The following is a 21,900-nucleotide window of genomic DNA, read 5'->3' on the forward strand; positions in this document are numbered from 1 at the left end:
TAATCTCTAAAAGTTAGAGCCTCCAGGGAACACTGATATGCAAAAGTGCTGTTTGTTGCAAGACCACTTTTAATTTAGTCCTTTTCTTTATGTAGAGGGGAAGAGCCTGTCTTACACAGTGGTGCCAGAGAATACTGGCTTTGCAGCTCAAGAGATACAACTCCTAGGAGGGCTCCATATTTTTCTCTCTGAGCTCTTCTGCTTTCTGCACACCTAATATTTTCCTGAAAGTAGCATTAAGTGATGGAAATGTCAGTGGAAACAATACTGTTGTTCTTAGAAGCTTCTTAGTTACTGAAAAGTCTGGCACCTTTTGAAAATACGGTATTTGAAAGATCTGCATTTCAGATCAGTGTGTGGGGATTGAGCTGCTTACCTCCCAGTGGTCTGAATAGAAGTCAGTCAGCAAATCTCTCTTACGTGTCTTTGAAAGTTTATCCTTTAATGAGAAACACTCCAAAGGGCTCCATTAATGATCAAAGACATTCTGATTTAGGATGATCAAGATGCTAAGTAAATGTGGCTGTATTGTTATTAGAAACCCCTTTTGTAAATGCCTGTATCAAGGATCTGGTAAGGCTAAGATGAGGAACTGCTTGTTGTCCTAGTGGGGGAGTCTGATCTGGAGCTAAGAATAAATGTAATCAGGTCTGGATATGCCTCAATGCTTCTCAGATAGTGGATGAACAACATTTAATTGTTTGATGGAAACACCAAACGAATTTCACATTCCTTAGAGAAATCTTCTTGTGTTTTCATTAGATAATATACCTGCAGCAGTTACTGGAACTGAAAAAAAAGTGTTTTTTCTTCTTCTCAGACTAAAACTTACTAATCCATGCAATGTGCGTATCAGGTGTTAGTGCCACTGGGAGGACTTATTTATCAAATCTGGTGTGAAAGCAATGTTGCTGCCTATTGAAGAACTTATTTTTCTAATCTGTTTTCACTTTTCAACCAGCTCACAAAGATAGCAGGAGCTTTTTGCTCTTCTAGTACGTGCTGAATCCGCTACATAATTTCAGCTCAGCTCACAATAGACCAGAATTCCAATGTTCAGACACAGGGATTTATTTTTAAGGAGGAAAATAGGGAGCAGGGAAAGTTCAGTCTTGAAGCTTTGTGAAACTCTGTTTGCATTCAATAGCAACCAAATCAGCGTATACATTGTTCTCTTCTCATATGTATTTCTCTTGGTCTGTGTTAGCATTTACTAAATATATTAGGTTGGGACTTTTTAAGTGTGTTAGCTATAGATACATATTTAGATTTTTTAATTCCAACAGTATTTATTGCTTGGGTGTAATACATGATTTCTTAGGCTAATCACTCCTCAATTACAGGGTTTAAACCTATGAGTTAGCTGTTCAATATGCTAACCAATCTGTTTTCCTTCAGCCCAGAAGATGTAAGAGGTGTAAAAGAGTATATGGGACAATCTCTTCCAGGAAGCAGCAGCAGGACAAATGCCTCTTGTACTTCATGGGAAGACTACAGTAGGGGGGACAGTACATGGTATCTTAAAGGACATGAGATGGCAACTTCAGCAGTTAGTTTAACGATGCGTGCACACAGCTAGGGAGTGCATATACTGCAGTCCTGAGTAACTGATACCAGCAGACAGCATGTATGTGTGCCACTTGCCACTTCTTGAAGTATTAATGCTCTGTAACTTGTCAAACAGCCCCTAGCTCAGCATCAAGAACAGTACTGTTCAACCCAGTAGGCCAGATGTCAGTTCACAGGTTATGCATCAGGAAATTTTTCGGTACTTTGGTCTGATCATTTAGGGAGGGTGTCCCACAGTTCCCTTCCCCCCCCCCCCACCGCCCCCCTTCCCGTTGATACCTAATGGATACGTCTGCACTGGCATATCTTAGCATTTTGCTAGAAATTAATACTCTTGATATATAGCTAGAAGGTTTTTTTGTTTCTGTATATATTGTGGCTGCCAATATGCCTTATATACATATATGTATAAGGTTTGGATGAAGTTGTTCCCATATTACCTTATTAAAATCCCAACAGAACAGGACGCTTTGCAGTATATGTGTTTGGGGGGAGATAGATACCACCATATTATATTGATTGCAAATCACTGAAAACTGATAATTGCAGAGTGAAGCATGCTTTGAGTCTGTTGAGAGGTCTGATTACAGGAGAGCTGAGCATACACGTCCTGAAGTGGTAAACATCCTTCCAGGCACTTGCCCCATTAAGTGCCCTGTTCCTTCAGTGATGAGTTTACAGAGAATTCTTTGATGTCATGGTTTCACCTTGTGGTTATCAAGAGAACTAGGCAAAGAAAAATGACATGCCAACATAACCACACTGTGTTTTAGTTTACCTTTAAGTGTATAAATGTTGGTGTTATCCACTGAGAAGGTGAAGTTGGTCTGTGGGTAATCATGTCCACAACCCAAAATGAACTTTGCTTATTAAAATCTATAAATCAAATAACATTGGGTTAACATGGTAGCTTATAGAATGCTGCTGTAATTATTCCTTAAAAGCAAGAGCATCTTAAATGTTGATGAAATGAGATGTGTTTGGAAGGACAATTGATCCTGTATTCAGGAGTTCATGAGGATTTTTTGCAGAACCACTATTTGGTAATTTTCTGAGGTTCTGATAAAATCCAAAAAGCATCCTCTTTAAAAAATACGTATTAGTTCAGGTTAAAACATTCAGATTACAGCTGTCAAAAGCAGGAATGAGAAATTATTTTTCACACAAATCATATAGGCAAGAAAGATCTTTAAAATCATTGAGTTCAACCATTAATCTAACACTACCGAGGCCACCACTAAACCATGTCCGTAAGTGCCACCTCTGCATGGTTTTTGACTGCAGCAAGGGCTGTTGACTCAACTTCTTCCCTGGGCAGCCTGTTCCAGTGCTTGATAACCCTCTTGATGAAATTTTTCCTCATTTCCAATCTAAATCTCCTCTAAGGCAACCTGAGGCCATTTTCTTATATCCTGTCCCTGGCTGTCTGGGAGAAGAGGCCAACCCCCACCTGGCTACACCTTCCTTTCAGGCAGTTGAAGGGAGTGACAAGGTCCCCCCGAGCCTCCTTTTCTCCAGCCTAAACAACCTCAACTCCATGAGCAGCTCCTCTTTGGACTTGTGCTCCAGAGCCTTCCCCAGCTCCATTGCTCTTCTCTGGACATGCTCCAGCACCTCAGTGTCCTCCTTGGAGTGAGGGGCCTAAATCTGAACACAGGATTCAAGGTGTGGCCTCACCAGTGCCAAGTAAAGGGGGACAATCCCTGCCCTGGTCCTGCTGGCCAGACTATTGCTGATACAGGCCAGGATGCCACTGGCCTTCTACCAACCTGGAATGCTGCCTGGGGTTGTTGTGACTCGGGCAGGATCCAGAACTTGCCATTGTTGAACCTCACACCACTGGCTTTGGCCCATCAATCCAGGCTGTCCAGACCCCTCTGCAGAGCCTTCCTACCCTCCAGCAGATCAGCACTCCCACACAACTTGGTATCCTCTGCAAAATGATGAACAATTCATTTGATCCTGTTGTCCAGGTCATCAGTGAAAATGCTAAACAAAACTGGCCCCAGTACTGAGCTCTGGGGACCATCACTAATAGCCAGAGATCTGCCGGGATGAACCACGCTTCTCACAGAGATATGATGGAACTCCGTTTATTCTATTGTCAGTCCCATGGTTATACCCTAATTCCCCAAGCACGCATAAGCAAGCTCCATACTATTGGATTACAGCTACTGTTCATGTGGCCTTTAATAGCAAGCGACTGGTTGCAGATTAATATGCACGCTACTAACTAACATAAGTCTTTCTCTTTCTATGGTCAGCATCCCCCTCTGCAACATCCTGTTGCTTGCCACATCAGCATTGCTCGTCTCTTTTTTCCCTAGTCAAGGACAGTTCACTAATATAGCTTGGATTGTGCACGTATACATGTCCCTGTTCACTCAGCCATTTCTCTACAATTCCCCCTTTTTCTTCTTGCACAAGCCAAGCCCAATGAACAACTTTCTCTAAAGCTTTCTGTATGCACCCAAAACCACAACAAGTTATTATTGCCACAATTACAAGTGTAGCTAGCAGACATAATCCTTCTTGAACCAGGTTTCCTAACCATCTTGTCAGACTGAGCGAGGACAGCCACTCAGAGAAGCTGTCTGTATGGATCTGTATCTTTTGAAAAGCATCTTGCAGTTCTGAGAGCTGTCGATGGATACTCTGGGAATGGTCTGATAGGTTCATACAACACATACCTTCAAACTCCTTGCAACCATGGCCGTGAGCTAGCAATAAAAAATCAATTGCAGCTCGATTTTGTAGTACAGCATGCCTAATGCTATATACATCAGTTAAAAGCTCATTTAATATATGGGAAGTCCTATTAAATTCCTTTTCTGACCAACAGGCCAACTTTTTCAGATTGTTATAGCCATGAGCTGCAGCACCCCCTGGGTTAAAAATAGCTAATGGTATAAATGCACTCAAACTCATAATGTTTACCTTATCATTACAATCTTTATCAAACGTGGAAACACTACGCTGGTATCTATTTCGCATCCTATGTTTCCAGCTTTCTGATGCCGTAATGTTTTTCCATGCTCGTATAGAAGGGGCAAACATAGTTAGCTTTCCCAGGTAGCAAGGACCCCTAATTGGACTATGCAGAATCCTATTCCATGCTCTATCTCCGCATATCAAAAACACTCCAGGAGGTAAAATCTTTCCTCCAGTTGTGTCAATAGACTCAGCTCCTCCCAATGTGGCCGGCACGTTCCAGCCTCCAATGGAGTGCCCCGATGCGTTCTGTTTCCATGGAAAGGAGGCCATGCCCTGTCATGCCTGATAGTCCTCCCAAGGATCTCCAAAGAAGAAAACCCCAGACCCGTTGGCATATTGCATTGGAGGCACCACATTGGAACAGTGGTCCAGGGTGTTACGTTAACAAGCATGCTGGGAAAAAGGGACCCATAAAGCTGTAGCTCTTGAAGAGGCAAGGTTGCATTTTTTGTTAAATTGGCAATAATACGGGTTTGCTGCAAGGAGTGCCAATAGCTAGACCAACAACCTAAGCACTCACCCCGGTTTCTTTTGTTTTGCATTTGTTGCTCTACTTCCTCATTGATTTTCCCTATATCTGTCACCCATTTTTGAAACGTGTCCTCGAGTGAGATCCATGGCACGCCAATTAGACATGTGCGAAATGGATCTGCTGCCGACCCCATGGCCAGACAGAAATCCGTCTCGTTCTCCTGGTGAGCCCATGTTACCTACATGTTTTCTCCTTCTGACACTGAAGTTACCACAGCTTTACTTAGGGTGAAAGTACTTGAGAGGAGGAGCCACATGTAGGGCACCATGACTGGGTTACAGTGGTCTTTTTACTCACTTGCAGACGTCTGATGGCTTCCTTCCCTGCCCACACTTCCAAGCTTAGTAAAAACTCATGTGGATCCCTAAATGAGCTAACTCTAATCTGTTGTGGTGGAATTCCAAGCACGATAGATGCACACTGCCTAAAACTTCTTGTCTCAGGCACTTGATAACATTCTCAGCATAAACTACCTCGCTCATCTACATTCCAAGTTCCCCTAGTAAGCTCTTCCCCACAGCCCCCACAGCACAAGTGCAAGCACGAGCTATTATAACAGCGTAAACAATTTCTGCAGCAATTAGCATGCACACTCGGGGACTGTTCCCAGACTCCGAGTGGTTGTCCAAATGTGAGGTCGTCGGCCACCAAGTGAAGGTTCACTTCCCAAAGGTTGGGAACATCTGCTGTACATGCTACGTCCTGGCTCAGTCGGTCACGCACTCGCTGGAGCCGCTTTTGTCGACAGTGGGACTGGGAGCAGGCTTGGTCCATCTGCAAGGAACCCATACTGGTCCGGTATAAACACAGCTATAACCTCGACTGTTAAATAACAATGGAGCTGCCCCCCCACATTGTCCCATCCATGGGTCTTTGTAACAAATTTGTACCCCTGGGGTGGCTTGTAACCTAATATGGCTGTTATGTGTGACTACGGGGGGTGGAGCGGAGGACTCGACTTGAGCCCATTCCTGTAGTTGCAGGGCCGTTTGGGCCACACCCTTTTGGGACTCAGTGGGACCCTGTTCTGGCTCCTGCTTCCAATTGAGCTTTTCTTCCATAGAAGACAGAGCACAATCAAAGTGTTGTTTCATTTGATGCATTACCTCTTCTACTTGATGAGCCCATCTTTCCAATGCTTGTGGGTTCACGCAAGATCCTGGGGGATGAGCACATAGCTCATTTGTTGCCTCTGTCATTGGTATGTCATCATCTGTGGCTCTGGCAGAGAAACAGTCTGTGGTCCGGGATGAATCTCTGCTGGCAGCGGAGGTGGAGGGGGCGGGCAAGCAGGGTAGAGGCGTGGTGGACAAGTAGGACCGCCCGTTGCTCCGCCCATTGACTGGTTGACTGTAACTTTGGCGTTTGCCTTCAGTTTGCTCTGAGGCACGGTGGCAGTAGCTTCCTCTTTTGGCTCTGATTGCAAGAGCTCTTTCTTCTGCTCCCGCAGGAGCTCACTGACAGTCTCAAAGTGCTTCTCTGCTTTCTGCCCTTTAATCCTGCTTGGGCTTTTAAACAGTCCACTCAGCCCCCTGCGCTGCGTAGTTCGGGCAGGAGCGACAACCCCAGCAGTGTTGCAATTGCCTCCACCGCAGCCGTGGCTACTTTCGACTCGGCTTGCATATTTTTCAAGGTATGTATAACAGTTCTACAGGTGGGCCCTAAGTTTGTAATTTCTTTCCCTTTTCCCTGGATAGTACAGTCCCACAGGTGATCCCCTACTTCCCTCCACTCGGCTGCATCAAAGAGGAGGGGGGGACTCGCAAATGTCCATGTTCCCACGCCCATAAAACGAGCTTATTTAGATCCTTTTCCTTGACCTCCTCCCCTCGCTTAGCGAGGATACTGAGGAGTAATTTCTGTGCTGCCACAACCTCTAAATCCATGCTAGCAGGGTATCACGGAGGGAAGGTAGCAACCCTTCTTACTGGCGTTACCAACAACCTTTGACTCGCGGTCGACACTTTCCACCTGCAGTATCTCTGTCGCTCGTCGTCATCACCCTTCTTTCGGTGATCAGTGAGCGTATCTTCCTCTGAGGAATGGTCCCTGTTCGGATGCCAGAAATAGCCAGAGATCTGCCGGGATGAACCACGCTTCTCACAGAGATATGATGGAACTCCGTTTATTCTATTGTCAGTCCCATGGTTATACCCTAATTCCCCAAGCACGCATAAGCAAGCTCCATACTATTGGATTACAGCTACTGTTCATGTGGCCTTTAATAGCAAGCGACTGGTTGCAGATTAATATGCACGCTACTAACTAACATAAGTCTTTCTCTTTCTATGGTCAGCATCCCCCTCCGCAACATCCTGTTGCTTGCCACATCAGCATTGCTCATCTCTTTTTTCCCTAGTCAAGGACAGTTCACTAATATAGCTTGGATTGTGCACGTATACATGTCCCTGTTCACTCAGCCATTTCTCTACAATTGCTGATGACCAGCTTACCACTACCACCCTCTGGGCCCAGCCTTCCAGATGGTTTTTTACCTGGTGAACAGTGTAAGCTGTCCAAGCTGTGGAAGGTCAGTTTTTCCAGGGGAATATTGTGTAAAATGCCATCAAAGACTTTACCAAAGTCCAGATAGACAACATATATAACCTTTTCCTTATCCACTAAGCTTGTCACCTTGTCACAGAAAGAGATCCTGTTGGTCGAGCAGCATGTGCCTTTCACAAACCCCTGCTGGCTGGGCCTCATTGCATCATTGTCCTGCACATGCTGTTTGATGACACCTGGGATGATATGCTCCATAACTTTCCTTGGCACTGAGGGAAAGTGCCTCTTTCTTTGGCACTTGGGCTGACAAGCCTGTAGTTCCCTGAGTTCACCTTTTGACCCATCTTGAAGATGGGTGTGACATTTGTCAACCACCATTCAACTGGGACCTCCCAGGTTAGCCTGAACTGCTGGTAAATCGTGCAACGTGGCTCAGCAAGCTCTTCCACCAGCACCCTCATTGCCCATGGGTGGATCTCACCCAGTTCCATAGACTTGTGTGTGTCTAAGTGGTGTAGCAGGTTGCTGACCATTTCCTCTTGGATTATGGGGGCTTCATTCTGCTCCCTATACCTGTCTTCTAGCTCAGGGGACTGGTTCTCACAGAACAATCAGTTTTAAAGACTGAGGCAAAGAAGGCAGTAAGTATGTCAGCCCTTTCCTCATTCTTTGTCACTATGCTTCCTCACAGCATCCAGTTAAGGATGGAGAATGTTTTTAGCCCTCCTTTTGGTGTGAATGTTTATAGAAACATTTTTCATTGTCTTTTATGGCAGTAGACAGATTAAATTCTAGCTGGGCTTTGGCCCTGCTAATTTTCTCCCTGCATAACCTCACAACATCCTTGTAGTCCTCTGGAGCTGGCTGCCTCTTCTCATTATGGTGATAAACTCTCCTTTCTTTCCTGAGCTCCAGCTAGACCTCTCTGTTCAGAGATAATTTCAGTTCATTTTTGCATCACGTTGCTCCCTCCAACATTTTCCTCTATTTTTTTTTGTCTACCAGTTTTTTTAAGTGGATGCCACCTTATCTTCAGATAAATTCAAGCATGAGAAAAGCACCACCAAGCAGTGAATTTTTTAACATATCAACAGTGATACCTGAATCCTTAACAGAATTTTGTTGATACTTACTGCAAGTACCTTCCTCCAGCAGTGGACCCAAGAAAGCCCTCAGTGTGAAGAGAAAAAGAGGAGATTAAACTCTGTCTTTGTGTGTCCATCAATACTTTAAATTTGCCACTGTCAGGAGAGGGAGGAACAGGGCTATTGGGAACTCTGACAACCAAATTACTTCAATGAAATTATTACAAAGGCTACAATTTCTAACTGTTCACCTAGATTTTACAGCATCTAAAATTGTTGTCCCCTGCTTTCTTTGTTAAAAAAACAAAAAAAAGGCAAAAATAAAAAAAACCCCCACATTTTTATTACTAGTACTTGAAGAAAAACCTGCCAATGTGACAGCAATGTCATTTAAGAATCTGTTAATGAAATAAACCCCTGACAATAACCCACAACTTTTTTCAGTGAGGGACCTCTTTGCAATCGTCTACTCTCCTAGACAACAACTGCTCACTTCCTACAAAAAATATCCTACAAAATTATGAAATAGAAGTTTTGACATCCCATGATCCACACGCTATTGTATATGCATACTGTATACACATATGCTCTATACACTTTGTGTATAAAGCTGCCAGTCTATCTGCCATGGACTTACTGAGGTTTTGCATGATCCTTCCTGGCCTAGGTATCTGGCAGGGGTTCGAAACTGTACAGGCATTTCTAATCTTAGTAATTACCTGAGACAAGGTGAACTAATTGGGGTAGATTACAGGTGAAGGAGTCAGACTGAATACAGATTGTCCCAAGACAATTAGGTATTATTAGACAAATGAGAGACAAAACAGATTTACTTTATCCTCCTTTGAGATGCAGAATAAATGGGATTTAGCTGGACAGTTTTTCAAAAATTATTTCCTCCAGGCCAGCTAAAGGCAATATTAGTAGAAAACCATAATGTGCCATTATCTTGGTAGGACTTTTTGCATGTGCAGGTTAGAAACGGTAACTCACTTCTGAGACCTGTGAGTGTCAGTGCTCTGGATGTTGTTTCAAGAACAAAATCTTACTTGTTTTTATGAACTTGTCCCTTATGACTTTGTCCGTGACTACTGACTTTCACTGGTGCAGGAATTGTGTGTCTGCAGATGTGACACTCAGTCAGCTTCTCAGTATCTGTTATGTTAATACATTTCCCTCTGCTTTTGAAAATCCATACTTCTTGAACAATAGACATTTGGAGATAACTGGGCTAGCATGTGTCTTGAGAGCCTATTTAATGTCCACCTGTATCTAAAAGAATAGAGGTTCAGACTCTAGCCCTAGTAATTCCCAAGAGATGCTGTTTTCTATTGAAAATCTGTTCTGCAAAGAAGACATGTGTTACTTTTCTTCTACCAACGTTGTCTGGCATTATAAATGACTAAACTCCTGACTAGTTTCCAGCATTTTTTCCTAGTGATTTCTCTTCTTTCTCTCTTTACATCTTCTGACAACTCTTTTCTGCTTGTCTACCTGTTCAAATCAAGGTTTTAAATAGTAGTGCTTACTGCCTCTTTGTATCTGTGAAAGATCCATTAGACTTCTGGCATACAATAATAGCTTATTGTTCAAGTTTTATTATAATGGTATATAAATCTGTAAAAATTGGTAAGGAAATTAGACCGGTTGAATGAGCACACTTTCTGGGCAGTCTATAGATTTTGGATGCACTCCAGTATCACCATCACCAGCAATTTCTGAGAATGTGAAATAGGAAAGTAATTCATTTCTGAAGGTAGCAAGAGGCTAGATTGTATTTGGTATAAACTTGGTCAAAAAGTTCTGAGAATTGTTTTTGTGATGTGGGAAAAGAGACATAATGAATTATAATTGGTTTAGCTATTCAATTTTCTGTTGTGTTCTTTTCTCTTTCTCTGCCTCTGTCTTTTGGTTCTTCCACTCAAAGTTCAGACTGAAATGCAGGAGACGCAGAGTTTTTCTTTGGACTCAGATGTTCTTATCTATAGTGCAGCTGCAAAGAATGTGCCTCTAAGTTAACAAGGTGAAAATGGCCCCAGAGTTCTACCTTCCAAGGTCTTTTAAAGCCCAAACTACCCAATTATGGAATGCCAACTAATTTATTTTTACTTATAATCCAATAACTAATCATTTGTGTTCCACACTGCGGGTTTTTTTTGAACCAATACCAGATCACCCAGGCTTGTGAAGAGGAAGGAAGAAGAAAGAAGAACTAACCTACACCCCAAATCCTACATCTTGTTACATGTCTACATCTCTACATATTCCACCCAGTGATACAACAAACTTCTTTTTTAATTACACAGCAACAATCTCAATGCTATCACATAATTTGGGAAGCCTTTCCCAAGGCCTCAGGTCGAGTGCAGTGTGCTTTTGAGGATCACTGCCTGTCAGCACTGAAAGACTGAAATTCTCTTAACCCAGGGTTCCAGCATTTAGCAACTTTCCAAAAAGTTTCTTAACTGTGACATTGAGTCTATAAACTGAATAATGTGCAATTCATGTTGGGCTGGTACACTTGTTTTTTTGCAGCATTACAAAATTGCTGTGTAATTGAACTTACTACTCAGCAAGTTGTATGATGTGATCGTTGACAGGTAATTCTGAAAAATTTTGGAAAGCAAATTTGAGAGATGCGTGACATGTCTCAGAAAAAAACTTAGGTTTCTTTTCCTGGTTTGATGGATTTATAGAAATTGTGTAGGATTTTGCATTCTTGTTTTGAGAAATACTCTAATAAGTTAAGTATTTATATATGTTTTGGAGAATTTACTTTGCTTTTGTGTGAACAGCGAAAATTTATTTTAACACATTTTTGTAGTTGTGAACTTTTCCCAGTAGATTTACAAGTGCTTATACACAGAATGCTATGCTTTTTACATGTGAATAATTGTTTGCATCTTCTGAATGCTAATACAAATTAATTCCTGTTTTTAAAACTGTACTTCTAATAAGTTAAAATCAAGCTATTGCAAAACCAAAGACTAAGTTCTAAGGCTGCAGAGTGAATGGTTTTATTCCACTGTTTAACTCTTGAAGCTACAAATAATCAACAGATGCAATAGTCTAATCTAAAATTTATACAGTACTATAACTGTATTGATTTAAGTTAGTTACTTTCACTTTATTCCATTATGGAGAACAGGAATAATTTTTCTGTGGCTCTTGCTTTTTTGTTTCCTATTACAGCAGAAAGACAGGCAACTTAGTAGATAAACATAAAAAAAATGAATATATAACAGATTATAGGCAAATTAAAGCCTCAAATATAAATATTATCTTTATACTGTTTCCTTGTAGAATAGCTTTTCCACTTTATGATGAAATGCTTTATGGATCCTTAACAATAATGATGTTAGATGAGTTGAAGGTAATGCCTCACAGCTCAGCAGGAGAAACAAAATGGAAGATAAGTCATTGCTTTGCAGTTCATGGTAAGATGGCTGATGTTGTAGTGAGGCAGGTGAGAGACAGAGATATAGGACAATGTTTCTTGTGTTTGAAAAGACAGTGTGTGTCCTTGTCCAGGACCACAATGAGTACAGCTGTGATGAGCCTGTGGAGCATGGTGAAATCCCTGGAACTGCACAGGAACCACCGAGATGAGGTGGGACTGCTGGGATTGGGATAGGAGCATTATTTCACCTTGCACCGCTTTTCGGAGGTAATCCAGGAATTGTAGGATTTTTGTCTCTGTTAATTCACACTACTGTTGTGCAGAAGCAGATTATTTCCAGAGTTACTGGGGGACAGTGGAGGAAGTGTTGGAAGACTTGCATTTTCCTTCATGTGTGTATTGTGTCCTGAGGAGGGGGCATGAGCAGCACATGAACTGGTCTTTGTACTCATCTGACTATAACTGGTTTACAGGGAGCCAGTATACAGGTGGGCAGGATATGAGGTAGTAGTATTCAGTCTCATCTGACTTAACTGTAAGCAAAAGCTAGGATTTTCTGTTGCACTACAGAAGCTTTGTTCCTCATAGCAAATCAGACATCCTGGTGTCCTTGGCAACTTCAGCTTCCTACTGCTGACACTCAGTTTTGTCCCATAAGAGTATATTGTAACCTTTAGTGTCCTCTCTACTGTACCTTATTGTGATGCCCAGTACCACCCTGGACATCCTAAGTCGCATTCTGCAATGTGGGTTTAAGTTGTTGCCTTTGGGGCGATTCTGTGTCTTTCTATTAGCATTATGCTTGAATTTGTGTTATAAATACTTTGCTGAAAGGCAATGCAATGCTTAAAATAGTAACTTCCTAAGGTAGATAGAAAATAAGAATTCATGGTCCAATTTATATTCCAGTTTTCTTTTGTAAAAGCATATATTCACTTTGTAGAAGAACATTCAGTAGTATTTTAAAGACAACATATACATAAATTCAAAGTATTTTTATACTTGCATTACATGATTCAAGGTTAAATTTGTTGAATTACAGTAACTATTCTGTTAATCTTGTGATTTCACTGAATTTATACCAGTTCAAACCCAGAATTGCACTCCTGGGAATCAGGCCTTCTCTTTCAAATGCTAATGCACTGTGTAAATTGCTGTTCCTGTTTAGATAAAATTCTGACTGTGACAAATTAGCTACCACTCTCCTTTTCATTCAAATTGTCTTGGAACATATGAAACTGAATTTTGTGTTTCTAAAAATTTGTGTCAACTAGTGTATACTATCAGCTTCTGAAAGAAAAACAAAGTTTGACAATCTGTTGAGATTAGTGGCTGTTTCAGAGAGTTTCCACTATTTTTTTCTCCACTTGCCCTTTAATGGTGTTGGTAGATATATTCAGTGTTTGCAGTTGTGGTGTGGTATTTGTCTGTATGGCCAGCTTCTCTAAATTGTAGGTATTAGTTGTAATTGCATTAGTCATGCTCCTTATGAAACAATCACCAGTGAGCAGGACTGTGGAAGCTTAATCACTAGCATTCATGTTGAAAGTTAATATTAGCTGAAGGAATGTAGGCAGAGAAGAAAATTTGTGTTAAGTGCTTTTGCAGAATGGCCTTGGAAAGGCCATTTCCTGACGATATGGCTACCCAGTGCTTGTTTCTGCACTCTTAAACTGTCTTCATCTGGTTTCTGTCTGTACAGGAGCACTGTCTCATGATGTGTACCCTAGCAGCAATGAACTAGGATAGTAAATTTAACTCAGGTTCTAATTTAAAGGGAAAATTTAAAAGCTATTCCTCCACTTCAGCTGGAGTAACCATGAGGACCATTTCTGTGCAAAGCCAAATAAACAAGCCTGGATTTTTCTTACTTTTTTATGTTCTAAGTCTAGGGAAAACCCACTTGAAGTCTTACCAGTGAAAATCAGATGTACTCAGTGTGTTTTGTCTGTGTTGTGAGAAGTTACTGTTAATTTTGTGATTAACACAAGAATACTCATTTGCTTTAAATTGAAATGAATATGCTATGAATTCAGTTTGCTGTAAAGTGAATTTCAGTTTCTCAAATAAAAGAGGACAAAGGTGTTTTGGAGTTTTGAGTTTTGGAGACCATGTATTAATTTTAAGTTATTTTTCAGAAACGATGACATTTCTAGGATAAAAGTTGATACTATGGCTTGCTCCATGCAAATTGTGGTTAGATAGACTAATAGGAAGGTCCAAACTATTCTTAGGTATTTAAGAAATGCATTGGATGACAGAAAATGAACAGTTTCTATTTCTCTGATTGATTTTAACAATGTGTATAAATTTATGAACACAGTATGATTTAGAGTAAAAATGATATGTAGGTACATAGGAAAGCCAAGTTTAGCACAATTACAGAACCTGAGTTCTCTCTAGTCGGTCTTTCAGTATCTGCTTCTCTTTGATCTTTGTAACCTCAGGGCTAGATTACGAGCTTTCAGTCTACCAGGAGGAGGATTAATATATTGTGCCATGGCCCCCCTGCAGAAGGGATGGAACAATACAGAATGTATCTGTTTCACCAGGCACACTGTGGGGCTGAAGCCAAACTTCTGCTTACCTCTGCCTTTTGCCATTCCATATTGCCTGACTGCATGGACAAGAGCATACTGGAATTTGGAAGAACTTGATAATACAGAAAGCTGCAGCAGCACAATGAAATGGATTCTTAAACAGTCTTTCTGGAAGACTGCTGTTGAGTGCTTGGAATATGACTTCCTAGAGGGTTTTGGTGTCATATGATACAGAAATAATGAGTGACTTTGATAGATGAGAAAATCCATTCAGCTAAAGTAATTGTTACAAATACTACTTTGGAACTAACATTTGAAGCATCTTTAAACTCATAGCATCCCAGGAGAAATAATCCCAGTCAGCTGTGTATTTTTATTCAATTCCATTACCATTAAGTGAAATAATTTATTAAATTTCTGTATATTTTATTCTCTTGCTATGTTTACAGTGCCATACAGCAAAAAACAGATTAGAAGTATGTACTAGTTCATAAAACCTGTTGCAAGAGGCACACTTAAACACTTTCAAGCTATGTTGTTTATATCAATTATACTGTCAGTGGTATTTGACAAGAATTTCAGTAAACAATGAGGAATTTGTACCTTGTTTTGGAAACAAAGCAGATCAGGAAGTGAAAGCCAGGAGTGTCAAGGAGATGCAGAAATGTTTGCTAAGTGACACTGAGGAAAATACTGTAGTTTTAATACAATTTAAACAAACAAAAATAATTTATTTTGAATACAGTCTAAACCAGAGTGATTTGAAAAGTAACAAAGCTCAGTGCTGTATCTGCCAGTTAAACAGATAAACAGTTCTATTAATGTTGAGGAAAATAAAATGGTAGCTCCTGAGGTTGTTCACAGGACTGGGATTACTCAGTTAAGACACTCCTAAAGAAAGAGGTGCCAGTCAGATTTGTTTTCTGTCTTAGTTAATGCTTGATGACAGTTGACTGCTCTGTGTTACGGATTTTGCAGAGTCCTCCCCCCGGGAAATGGATGGAAGAATGTTATTGGTATGGTAGGTGTGAAAATTATTTAATTAGTTTGAAAAGAATGAAATGGTTCAGAAAAAGAGGAGGCTATTCTGCCTGTCTAAAAATTTACTTCAAATTATGCCAGTTGATGAATGTAAACCTCAGGATTGTAAACAGTGATATGAGAAAAAAATTTATGCTTATTCAGATGAGTTAGTGGTGAATATGAGTAATCTTCAAGAGGGAACCACTTGCAGAGAATATTCACATTTATTACTGTATACCATAAATTTATTTTTCTTCAACACCTTTCCAAGTTGTTGGCCTTATCATTTCATACATAGGAAAAGAAATCTCAATCTTTATTGTATTGGGGTTTTTTTTAGATATGAATTTTTAGGGCTGTGTCAGGGAAATGTCTCTGGAATACTCATCAGCTTTAGAGAAAGGTCTTCAGACTTGCTACTTACGGATTGCAAATGTCTTTTACCTTGCAGTGTTTTATTCTTCTCTCCCCTAGTAAGCCTACTGTAAGAGCACAGATGTGAGAACTGAGTTTACTAATCTCCCACTCTGATCTGATCAAAATGAATATCGATTTTGTTCATCCTGATAGGAGAAGTTCTACAGAATGCTTATGCAAAAGCATGAGGGGGAGGCAAAAGCAGCTTTGAAAGCAAGCACACTAGTCTAAGTTATCAATTGCAGGATCAAGTTGGGGATCTTCATCATCACAACTCATCTATCCTCTCTTGAGTCAGGGTGGGATCACATCATCCAAACTATTAACAAGAGCCAGGTGATGTGATGGACCCCTGATTTGAATGGACAAGTATTGGTGATTTTCTATTAGAGTATTATTATTTTCTGCAGCAGTTTTAAATATTTGTCTACCGTTGGGTTTATACTTCCTCTAAAAGATGCCATACGGGCCACATCTTCCTGTTTTCAAACAAGTTCTTGAGATACAATAACCAGTGCCCTCCCTGACAGTAGACAGTACCAGACAGCTTCCTGTACCACACTGACTGCAAGGAACCCCTTCTCCCCAGAAGAGAGTTCCTTTCCCTGTGCCCAGCAATGACACGAGGTGGTATAGAAAAACCTCCAGGCCCTATCCATGCCCCCCTCCTGGCTACTGCAAAAATTAACCCTGTCCTGGCCAGAACCAGAACACCATCATAGAAGGCAACTAGATCAGTCAGGCATGATTTGCCCTTAGCAAAGCCATGCTGGCTGTCTTGGATCACCTCCTTGTCTTGCACGTGCCTTGACATGTCTTCCATGAGGATCTGCTCCATGATGTTCTGAAGCACAGAGATGAGGCTCAAAGGTCTGTATTTTCCTGTCTCTACTTTCTCCTCATTTTAAAAATAGGAGTGATGTTTCCTTTTATAGTCACCAGGAACTTTGACTGCTCCGAATTTTCAAATATGATAGAGAGTGGCTTGAGAAAAGCACCAGCCAGTTCCCTCTGGTCCCTAGGCTGCATATCACCAGGTCCCATAGACTTGTACCTATTCAGTTTCATCAGGTGGACACAAACCTTTGCTTCGCTTACAGTGGAAGGAACACTGCTCCTCCAAGCCCATACAGAGGTCCAGGGGTAGATATTGTTTTCAGTGTGGCTCCTTTGGATCAAATCTAAAAGAAGTCGAAGGCTCCTATAGTCTTACAATTTTGAAAATAATTATTGAGTTTGAGATAGCTGATTTAATAACCTAATGATCAGGGAAAACTATTGAAATAAAATCATAGGCATCCAAGGTACATCAGTTTTTGACAGCTTGGGAGAATAATCTCAATAGTTCATATGTTCGCCTTAGACCAGAATATCTATACCTTTTAGCCTTGATTTAGGAAAGCATTTGAATGTATCTGAAGATACTTTCTTAAAGTGTTAGTGGCTGTATTCAAATTATGGGAATATTGCAGCATTTCCAGTTCCTGGATTCCAGTGCATGCTTCAGGTACAGTCTTCCTTTTATTTCCTTAGTGTGGCTCCACAGTTCCTAGTCTGTGTCAACCATCACCTACCACTGCAATTGGATTTGTTATTCGCAAATTCGCAGTCCTGCCTTAATAACCAAATCAACCTGTCTGTTAAAAACAACGGAATATCAGAGGAAGAATAGAAAAAAAAATCTTCTTTATCTGCAGTGCTGTACATGTGAATTCCTTAGTGTAGAAGACAACCCCAGTATTTCAACATGTATTTCCAAAATCTATTGCAAATAGATTGCTTACTATTTTAGTTTAGTGTGTATAATTAACTCCAGAAGAAATGTTTCTAAACCCTGGAAGTATTACCTTTAATGAACAAGAAAACTTCCAGAACTATTATTATTATTATTTACAGGATTTGCTCCTAAAGTGTCTATTTGAATGGCTGTAAACATAACGCTGGGAAGACTATATCTGCAGTAATGTGTCTAGTTATGGTCTTACCTGTACAAGAAGGATGTGGACATAGAGGAGCAAATATGGTAAAAGGTTATGAAAGTGATGGAGGAACTGAAGCATCTGTCATGCGAGGGGGCTGACAGAGCTGGGACTGTTCAGCAGAACAGTAGACTCAGAAGGATCTTATCCAAATGTATAAACACGTGATGGGGGAAGTAAAGAGGATGAAGCCACACACTTCTTGGTAATGCAGAGTGACAGGATGAAAGACAACAGGTACCAACTGAAATACAGGAAGTTCCTCAACACAGAATTTTTCTTCACTTAGAGAAAAGGCTTTTTCTCTGTGAGGGTTGCTGAATGCTGGATTAATGGCTCAGGGAGGCCTTGAAGTATTCATCTTTAGAGATAGCTAGTCATGGTTGGAGTTGAAGCTCTGAGCTGTGCCAACAGCAGGAATGTGAAACTGGACATATAAGTGAATTGTATTTTCAGTACAGATGGACACGATTTGTCCATTTCTATAAAGAAGGAAATACATTATGTAATTGTATGGGAAATGTACATGGTTTATAAGCTCAATGTAGGTTGAGCCCACACTATATGTTATTTACGGCTGGTATATGAGGATGTTGAAGGATTGCCATACCCTGCTGTCTGACTTTTCATTATACAATTGAAAAAAGTGAGGTTGCATTTTTGCCATTTTGTCAGTCTAAGAAATGGATCTAATCATTCCCAAGAAAAAAACTGTAAGAATTATTTGTGCAGTAAAAAGAGAATCTCAAATGGTTACGATCCTGTGAAAATAAAAGGTAGGAGCTCTGGTAGAAATTAATAAAAACTAGTACCAATTTCCCAAATATTGTTCCATAGACTAAGACATTGTGATGATACATGAAGAATGAGGTTGTTATTTGTCTAGTTATTTGCATGAGGACTCTAATTTTCCAAATGAGCAATTCCATTAGCTATCCAAGAGAGTCTGTGAGATATTTTTTCTTGTGCAAGTTGCAAAGGGAGTAATTCATGCTGGGCTTTTGTTCTTGGAAAATTAATGTTAGGCTTGACGTTGTTGTTGGATTGTTAGTTTTCAGGAAATTTACTCCATTCCATGATGCATTTTAAAAGTTTGTTTCAAGACACTTAGCCAAGACTCATTTTTGCACTTTTGCAGTAAACAGACAGCAGAAGTATCATAATGACAATAACCATTTTGACAGTCATCACTGAGGAGAGAGCAACTAAAAATACAGTCTAATTTAATTTATAGTCAGAGGTATGATAGTATTTAGTAATCCCTGTCCCCTGCGAAGTCATAATGATTCCACTGCAGCAGCCATCCCTTCCCCTTTCCTTCTGCCTCTCCTGAAAATATTGGGAAGGATAATACAGTAATTCCACCTACTCCAAATATATGGTGACATTGAAAGGATGTATCTTTCTGTGTTTGTCACAGCAACCTTTGCCAGGCAAACACAGAGGGCATATTTTAAAGCTGTCCCCTTTGCACGGCACCTGAGGGGTGACAGAGACAGTATTGTCATGCAGGACAGTGTTTCTGTGAAAATCCAGCTCTTAATTTCTTTCATCCTGTGTTGAATCAAACTCATGGATTAAGATACATGTGACTAAAATGAGTTTATAAAGGTTGAATTTGGCTTGAGTGATACTATATCAAGATAACATCCAAGTGAGGATCACTGTAGTGCATTTTTGCTCTGCATTTTAAGTTCATTGTTATGACAATCATTGGCCTCTGTTGGAAGTGAATTGTTCAACTCAAAATACAAATAGTTTTCTAAGTTATTCTAAATAAATCTAAGAAAATGGTGATACTATTGTGGCAGCCTGAGATAGCGCCACGTCCTGCAGGACCTTGTCACTGAGTCCTTATACCCGAGTCCTTGTCTTTGCCTTTTCTCTTCCCACTCTAGACCACTTATGAGTGAGCTCAGGTAATGTGGTCACTGAGTAAGTCCTCTCACACCTAGGAGAATACCACTAAATTAGCACTTATTTACAGGACAGGTCTTGTCATGTAATCACTATGAAGTAGAAATGCCTTTGTTGGGGTGAGCATTTGACCAAAGAATTGGTGAGCCCAGATGTGACACATCATTTTCCGATCCATTGTCTTATTTCCTCATGTGAGCAGCTGCTGGTATGGGTGTGTGGTTGGCATGCTCTGAAAATGAGTCATTTACTTTGTACCAAGACATATGGGACAAAAGAAAACAGCTACTGATACTCTGACATGCTCAACAAGTCAGGCACAAAAGTTGGCCAAACCATTGGAACAAAAATGCTTTATATCTTATGGGAAAAAAATATTTCCCCCTAATTTTATTTTGTAAGCATTTGGATTCTTTCAGTGTTTCTCCATCAGCTAAGCAAAAATCTCATTGGCATTCTCACCATTTATGGTTTGATCCACATATGTTTCAGTCAGCAAAGATAGCATCAAGCAAAAATATGCTGTGGTTAACAAAACATGAATTACTGGGATATGCAAAAGAGAAAGTGTTGCACATATGCAATTGCACTTTAGTGATCCTTATTTTCAATGTGTGTTAGAAATTAATTTTGGTGGAAGTGTATCACAGTTGCTGCTAGCTGTCTGATTTATGCATACGTTGTCTTGCCAATGCAGCATCAAGCTGTAAAGAGAGTGTTTCTTTGGTCAGTATTTCATTTTCATAAGGGCTAACATTAGCATTAGCTCATTAGCAGGATTATAAAACTTGAAACATGCATGGTAATAAATCTTCTCCAATTACAAAGTTGTAAAAGCATCTTACTGGTAATTTAAGTTCAGTGGCTCACACACTGATTTGAGAATCCATCCTTCTTTGTAAATAGAGCAGAGACTGTGTAAGGCTGGGTCCACCTGCAGAGGGAGAGGTTGTCCAAGTGAAATGGCCTGATGGAAAACTGTATGGTGCAAAGTATCTGGGAACAAATACAGCTCACATGTATCAGGTGAGTATCTATATTTATTACCATGCACTTGCTTTTCAGATGTCTTTATTGTAAATTGCTCATTTGGCTCTAGTATTAGAGTGGCCAGAAGGCTGAAGAGTGGACTCTTATTGTAACTGTTAACACACTTTAACTAATACATAAAACTTTCTAACCCAGTAGCAAGTGTTGTGCACTCTTCGGGTGTGAGGTTTCACTTGTTCTTACAAAATCAAGAAAATCTCTTCTTTACTAAGAAGTCAGATAAACAGGTGGAACATTAAGATTGCAAGATAACATTTGCTATTTTCTGTGGGTTATTTACTTTTATTTTATATCAGCTAATTAGACGATTAATGACATAAAATCAAGTATTGGTATTTGCCTACAGTGAACCTGAGGCATTCCGTAAGTGGTTGGAAGCAAGGACAGTAAGAAGAGTATAACATTCATTTGTCTGAGGCATTTTTGAATTTATTAATCTTAAGGAGCATTTTATACTCAGCAAAGACAAAAAGGAAATGAACAGTGAAGGCAAGGCTAAAAAGCTGACTTCTGATTTCAGAGTAACAATTACTGTTTTTTTATGGGCTTGCCTTTGAGAAAAATCAGTCAGCAGCTTTGAGTACCCAAGTGAATGGTTGAAACTGCAATAAAACAATCACAATAATAATAGCACTTCTGAAAGAATGAGAATCTAGATACATTTCCTTTATATATATGTAATAATTTTCACTTATGTAACTCTTTTCATCAGGAGGCCTCACATTACTGTACGAAAATGGCAAATTTACTATTATATCTGTAGATAAATTAAGGCACAGGGAAGCTAAATTACTTGCTGCATTGACCTTCTCACTTTGCCAATGACTTGCAATCGAATTCAAGTCCTCAAATGCCTAAAGCCTTGAGCTAGTCTCTAAATCTTACCTCT

At 40.2% G+C, this 21,900-nt stretch overlaps 1 protein-coding gene across 3 annotated transcripts in view; it reads left to right on the forward strand.

Annotated features, from left to right (window-relative positions):
• KDM4C (lysine demethylase 4C) overlaps positions 1-21,900 on the forward strand; it is a 252,854-nt gene that overhangs the window by 225,229 nt on the left and 5,725 nt on the right. For all 3 annotated transcript variants that reach the window (XM_082301399.1, XM_082301400.1, XM_082301401.1), the window contains exon 20: positions 20,868-20,987. In XM_082301399.1, the coding sequence (XP_082157525.1) occupies positions 20,868-20,987 (120 nt within the window). The remainder of the gene's footprint in view (positions 1-20,867; positions 20,988-21,900) is intronic.

This window comes from Coloeus monedula (assembly GCF_965178545.1).
Source record: "Coloeus monedula genome assembly, chromosome: Z".
In the NCBI taxonomy this organism is placed as follows: domain Eukaryota; kingdom Metazoa; phylum Chordata; class Aves; order Passeriformes; family Corvidae; genus Coloeus; species Coloeus monedula.